We start from the raw sequence: 7,048 nt of genomic DNA on the forward strand, positions 1-7,048 counted from the left end.
TGCATGCCACAGAGTAATCATTATTGACTCAGTCAATGCAGTAAACTCTATGGTCTTAAAGACCACAGCCATCCCAGCCTTCAGCAACCACCACCCTGATCAGTCAGCAGCCATCAACACAGAGGCAAGACTATCCACCAGCCAAGATTACAACTCACACAAAGATGTTTAGCATTTTTTTGCAATAAACTTATTTTTAAAGGGATGCATTGTGTAGACATGCTACTGCACACAGTGTGTAAACGTTAACTTTTGTATGTTTAAATGTTTGACTTGCTTTATCTGTAGTCTGAAACCAAACCTCGGTGTCTCTAGAGATGCCTGTAATTCACAGTTAAATTCTAGCTATCGTGGCCTCAGGTTTAGGGCTATAGTTGAAAAGGCAGTTTGATTGTTAAATCCAATACTGATAGAGGCCCAACGGTCATGTTAAGGATCCTACACCTTCAGAAAACTCTTTAGGTGCTGACAAGGTTGCTCTGGGAGCCAGATGCCTGTGCCCTATGAAGAATCAAGTATCCTTTATAAATCCCCTCCAACTGGAATATTCCTCAGAGCATTAATTGGGAAAAGAATAATTTCCAGGAGTTGTCGGTTAAGAAACTAAAAAGTAAATTCAAAGAGGGAAATGCCAGATGGTAGTTTTATGGTTTTATTAACACAAATATGACACGCACATAAGCTGTTTATTCATTTTCTTCGCTACGCAGCCTGGCATTGGGATTGGTGACTCTGATGGCCAGCTGGGCAGCTCTTTCCACAATGGCTTTGCGGTTCTTGGAGGATACATTGTGAGCAATCTCTGCACAATAAGATCTGGAAGAGAAGCAGTTAGTGAGTAAGGAGCAAGCTAGATGTGAGCATACATGGAGTTTCCCTGGGAGGGCAGTGGTTTTTGGTCACATCACCTCTAGAGCCACAGCAGAGAAACAAGGGCGCTGGCAAAGCTAATACAAGACCCACACAGTCCCAAATCCCAAATTCCTATTCCATGGTACCAGCAGTAAGGCTCTTAAAGTTTTCCCTGGCAGTGACAGAAGCACTCTCATGGTCCCCTCTCATTTAATCCTAACAGCAGCCTTGTAATCCAGGTATTGCCTCCATCTTACAAACCATGACCCTTACAGGTGGAAGTGAATTCCCAAGTTAGGTATTTAGAAATGGGACACGGCTAGGATGGCTCAGTCCCAGATTCTCTCCCAATCCTTTCAGTCAACCGGCCCAACACAGTCTCAGGGAGCTTGGACTTGCCCGTGAAGTTTTTAAACTCTCTAAGAAACCAAGAGCGGAATCCAACAGTCTAATTAAACCAAGGGTTTCCTGCCCCAGACACTAACATTTTACTTGTCTGCTGCAGACAAAATTCAATTGAGAAGATTGACTGAAGTCATCCAGCAAGTAGGTATGCTTATTTCCTGAGTATCTGGGTGCCATATACTGTTCTAACCTCATTCCTCATAGCTGCACCAGGCAGTCTGGTGTGGTTTGGTAACAAATTGGCCTAATGAGCACATTTCAGGGAAGAAGTAATTTTTGACACCATCAAAGATTAAGAAGATGATCTAGGGGCACCTGGCTGGCTCACTCAGTAGAGCATGCGACTCCTAGCTCAGGGTCCCAAGCTCAAGCTCCATGCTGGGCACAGAGATTATGTAAAAATTAAAAACAAAATTTGTATTTATTTACTTTTTAAGTAAGCTGCATGTCCAATGTACGTGGGGCTTGAACTCACAACTCTGAAATCAAAAGTCACTTGCTCTACTAAGCCAGCCAGGAGCCCCCAAAATAAAATCTTAAAATAAAAAAGGGCACTCTACCCCTGGCGGAATTTCAGCAAAGAGAGAAAGCAAGCTGTAAGGAATGACTAAATTAGGCAATGGACGTACATAGTTTTTTTAAGAACTCTAGCAAAATGGGCAGCCTGGGTGGCTCAGCGGTTTAGCACCGCCTTCAGCCCAGGGCCTGATCCTGGAGACCCGGGATCATGTCCCACATGAGGCTCCCTGTATGGAGCCTGCTTCTCCCTCTGCCTGTGTCTCTCATGAATAAATAAAGTCTCAAAACAAAACAAAACCAAAAACAACTCTAGCAAAACAGCCTAACAGTGAGACAAGCAACTCAAAGAACTTTTTTTGTCTTCCATAAGAGTCCACTCAAGCTCAAAGTAGCTATACTTTGAAATAGTCTGGTATCTTTTTTCTAACATTGAAATCTTTTTTTCTCAAAAACTCCTCAGGTCCTTGTCCACATGTGTATTTAACACTCCAGTCACTATACATATCATCTTAAATACTTTAGTATCTACCTGGGCATTTTCCACACATAACAATCATTTTAAATGTACATGTAACATTCACCCAGTGCTCGCAATCCCACCATTCAAAAATTCTATTTCAACAATTCAGTTACTGCTGCAATTATCAGTCTCACAAAGTTTCCCTGCTTTTCATTTAGGGATAAATATCCAGAAATGAACTTGTGGATTAAAGGTCACAGATTCCAAATATTTCTATGGCTCCTGACACAAACTGCCAAGCTAGTATCTTTTTGGCAACCAGCAACATCTGCACAGCAGCATTTCTGCTACCCAACGGGGACTGCATCTTTCTGTCACAATTCTGATCCACCTAAAAGGTAGCCACCCCTAATTCCTATGCTCACCCAAGGATTTCCTAAGGAAAATTTCCATCATTTTAACATCCAGTTAAATTCCCAACCTAGAGAACTCAACCAAAGAGAGAATAATGGCTTCGTTTATTTCTATTACTTGTGTCTACAACTGCTATAGATAAAAGATCTTTGTAAGCACACACACAGATGCTACAATTAGTCACCCTTTCCAAGTCCTAATTAGGAAAACACAAGTCTTCAGTTTCTGTTTAATAGAATGCAAATTGTCCTCTGCTTAACCAAAAAACACCATTCCCTCTAATCCAGACTCAAAGCAACTAAATCATTTTCTGTGTTAAATGTTTTTTCATCCCATTGACATAGTTTTGACCCAAGCAGACTACAAGTTTCTCTCACACAGAGCTCATAAATTGTCTTTCTCAAAATACTTGGAAGTAATGATGTGAACCCTCCATACACTCTTGCATCTCTACAACTTTGTGCAAGTCACCCTCTGCCAAGTCTTCCTCCTTCCCTCCACCTCAGATCAGAGCTCTGAATCAGGCAACTCGTCTATATTCCTATAGCTTTCTGAAGGAAGACACTCGTGGCCACAGCATAAAGGTGCCCCTTAGGTCTGATACCCCCCCCCCCCACTTCCACATAAAGCAACATTCTGCAAAAAACTGACAGTAAATACCACAGTGTTTTTATTGTTAGGTAAAGTCCTTTTCTTTGCAGGTCTTGGGTGTCTACACTTTTCAGGACAAGTTCCCTTACCCTGCTCCAGCAAAGGAAACATTTCAAAGCCCCAACAACCATTCTTTAAGCTCCTGAGAGAAAAACACACCTCTTCCAAATGTATTCTATGAAGTCTAGAGTCCCTACTAAAAATGCTCAGATGCAGACTGATTCCTAAACCCAGAGGTGGGACCCAACTCACTTGTTGCACATCAGCAGCACTTCAAGCTCCTTGACGTTGTGGACTAGGAACTTCCGGAAGCCACTGGGCAGCATGTGCTTTGTTTTCTTGTTGCTCCCATAACCAATGTTGGGCATCAAGATTTGGCCCTTGAATCTTCTGCGTACCCTATTGTCAATGCCTCTGGGTTTCCGCCAGTTGCGCTGAAATAAACATGGGAGGGTTAGTTTCTTTGCTAACAACTCTTCCTTTTGAAAGGAAAAGGGGACTCAATGAAAAGTAAATATACCAAATAGTAGCTGTCCTTAAGTATTTCACTACATCTTTCAATTTTTCTTGGTGGAAAAAAAACAGGGCTTCTGCCTTTGACTACCAGGAATAAGACTCATATCCACACTCCTAATAAACAGAGGAATAGAGGACTACAAACTGACAGAACATGAAGGGACTGTGTACTGTTAAGACTGAGTGGCAGGGACGCCTGGGTGGCTCAGTGGTTGAGCGGCTGCCTTTGGCTCAGGGTGCGGTCCCTGAGGAGTCCCGGGATGGAGTCCTGCATGGAGCCTATTTCTCCTCCCTCTGTCTCTCATGAATATAAAGTAAATCTTAAAACAAAACAAAACTGAATGGCATAGGTTTCATCACTGCACTTAAGATGTTAATTTTTCTCATCATAAAATAAGGATCTACTTCTAACAGCCTAAGGCCACCTAAAATGATTCAAGCCACTAGATAGATGCCTGAAAATAGCCAAGTGCCCCTAATCATTTAATCAAGTGACCGAGTGCCAGTAAGACATACTTGGAGAGCTGGCTTCTAGAGAGCTCTACCACCAACCAGACTGGTCCACCTGCCAAAGGCGATCTGACCAGGTGATGCCAGAAATCCGACAGCCCATTTAGGAACAACCCCACCCCCACCCCCCAACGAACACTTCCATCCCGGTACCATATGTATGCACCTTAATCTTGACATATCGGTCTGACTGGTGCCGGATGAACTTCTTGGTCCTCTTTTTAACGATCTTGGGCTTCACCAGAGGTCTGAGGGCAGCCATGATGCCTTCAAGAGAGAGGCAGAGACGGTGTCAAGCAGTCCCGGAAGGAGGTTTTCCTGCTCAAGGCTTGAACGCTGTTGCAGAGTGTCTTCCAATCACCAGCTACTGAGCCAACTGGGAATGGAATGGGTACCTCTGCCAGGCTTGCTGTCCCTCCCGCCTCCGAAGCTGGCAGAATACCAACCACTCTCCAGACGCGATCCTGGGAGGTCAGGGGTCACCGCCCCCGCTGAAGTCCAGGATGCCTGCTAACAGCTGATCTGAGACGGACTGTCCCTCACACGCTCTCGGCTGCCACAGGGCAGCAAATCCCACTTCCACGAACCGCGCACGGTCCAGTTCCGATCAGTTACGCAGAGCTTGGGCAACCTACACGCACTGGAGTCTTTGTTCCCTCCCCGGAAAATGGGAACGCTCTACGGCACACGGGGAGCCCGAGGTGTGTAGAGGAACCTGGGTTTCCCCGTCAGGGGACCTACAAAACCACGACGCCCTTGTAAGATGTTCCTAAGCCCCCGAACTCTCCGTCTTACCTGGAGATCATCCGAGGATCGATTAAAAACCTTCCTCAATGGGCAGCCCGGGTGGCTCAGCGGTTTAGCGCCGCCTTCGGCCCAGGGCGTGATCCTGGAGACCCGCGCTCCCAGCATGGAGCCTGCTTCTCCCTCTGCCTGTGTCTCTGCCTCTCTCTCTCTCATTAATAAGTAAAATCTTTAAAAAATAAAAATAAAAACCTTCCTCAAGGCGGCAGCGCACCGCGTTCCCGTCACCGCCTCTGTTGCCTCGTTTGGCCCCCGTGAAGCGCTCAGCGAACGAGCGCACCTGGGCCCGCAGCATTACCTCGAGGACGACCACGCGGCTTTATATTCCCAGAGACCCGACCCGCTACTGACATTCCTGTCAACGCGAACCAACCGGCTCTCAGCTCGCGGTGCCGGTCGTCCCCTGTGGCGGTCTGGCCGCAGCGGCAGCCCCAAGACCACAGAACTGCACGGGAGCGTCGGGCAGCGGAAATAGAAAATGCACGCGGCACCCATCCCGGGCCAAGCGGACTCGAGTATCCAGTCACACACCGCAGCCCTCGGGCCGCTCCACGGCCCCCACAAGACCCCCTAGGCCAGACACGAACAACGACCTTCACTCCCAGGGCTCAAACAGGCTGTCCGCGCGCGACCCTCAGAGACATCAGGCGGCTCCGGGGGACGGCAAGGGGCCCTGGGAGGCCAACCTCCATCAACGGCTGGGCCGCTTCGCTCTGCTCCTGAACGCACTCCAGCCCGCCGACAAGGACAAAGCCCACCAGGACTGCAGCTCGGAAGGGCGGGCCTCCTACCAGGAAGCGACAGGACCCGGCGAACACCGCACACACGCGGATGGCTAAAGATTAAAACTCACCCAGCGATCGATGGCTGCCACCTCCGCAGGCGGCGCCGAGGAAGAGAGGGGAAGGTGGCGCGCGAGGCCTGATGGGACTTAACCTCTGGGTCCTGGCAGGGGAAAAAAAGAGCGCTTCCGGTTCTTGGTCCCTCAGAGAAAAGAAGGACACTTCAGGGAAATAATACGGAAAAAAGTCCAGAGATAACTTTGTTTTCCTAGATGTTAATATTTGGGAGTAGTACTGAAAGTTTGTCAGACCTGCTGTTGGGACTGCGTAGAAAATTTGGAATTTTTTCTGAGCCTCTAAGACCTGGTGGAGGGCGTACACTTCCGCCAGAAACTGAAGCCATTCCTCCCGAGAATAATCCAGTTTTTGGATTATTTCCGCCCGCGTTTCTCCTGCTCCTGAGTGCGCCTCCTAGTGGCCAGGAGGGAACGAAACAGAGACTTCCTAATTCCTTCACGTGAGTGTATGAAGTGAAATAGCATTGAGACCCCCAAGAGCTGTCATTCCATGAGTTTTACTGTCCTTCCCACTGTTCTGTGAGGTAGTACTTCTATTCTTTTCCCCATTTTACAGCTGTAGAAAGTGAAGTTTGGGGCTTCGATCCAAAAATCCACACTTCTAAGCATTAGGCTCACCTGCTTAGTTTAGTTTAGTTTTTTCACCTGCTTAGTTTTAAATTGTTCTTGGTATTGTCTTACTTAGATTTCGTTTTTAAGATTATTGTAATAAATCACATTTCAGGATAAAAAAAAATGCGCCTTGATTCCACAATTTGAACACAATACAGATGTCATCACTGATCTTGAGAGTTCCAGGGGACAGATGGGGACAGAAATTACACTGGATTGTGTTGTTCCCTGGATGAGAAGTGAGAAGGGAAGAAAGTGTTGACAACTCCTTCGTGAGATTTTGACTGTAAAAGGTAGGGGAGTTTAAGGAGACCCAGAGGAGTGGAAATGTGAAATGTCTTGTCTGAGATCACACAGCAATAAGGTTGAGTCTAGAACCCATTTGTGCATGTAACTATACCACACCTCATGAATCCTGCTTATCCTGCAGGCTCGGGGAGTCAGAT

General features: G+C 46.8%; 1 protein-coding gene and 1 non-coding gene across 3 annotated transcripts; both read right to left on the minus strand.

Moving 5' to 3' along the window:
- Positions 1-638: 638 nt before the first annotated feature.
- RPL32 (ribosomal protein L32) lies at positions 639-6,078 on the minus strand. 2 transcript variants are annotated; one of them, XM_041762213.1, is made up of 4 exons: positions 5,985-6,078; positions 4,494-4,594; positions 3,554-3,735; positions 639-816 (listed from the first exon to the last, which is right to left on the minus strand). In XM_041762213.1, exons 2-4 carry the CDS (start codon positions 4,587-4,589, stop codon positions 687-689), a joined length of 408 nt encoding a protein of 135 aa, XP_041618147.1. In that variant the 5' UTR covers positions 4,590-4,594; positions 5,985-6,078; the 3' UTR covers positions 639-686. The 2 variants fall into 2 exon arrangements, with proteins under 2 accessions (XP_041618147.1, XP_041618148.1); XM_041762214.1 differs by lacking the exon at positions 5,985-6,078 and adding an exon at positions 5,123-5,274.
- On the minus strand, positions 4,662-4,801 carry LOC121496375. Its single transcript, XR_005989196.1, has one exon. It is a non-coding gene; the product is annotated as a small nucleolar RNA SNORA7 (small nucleolar RNA).
- Positions 6,079-7,048: the final 970 nt, after the last annotated feature.

Source organism: Vulpes lagopus, chromosome 7 (assembly GCF_018345385.1).
Source record: "Vulpes lagopus strain Blue_001 chromosome 7, ASM1834538v1, whole genome shotgun sequence".
Lineage (NCBI taxonomy): Eukaryota > Metazoa > Chordata > Mammalia > Carnivora > Canidae > Vulpes > Vulpes lagopus.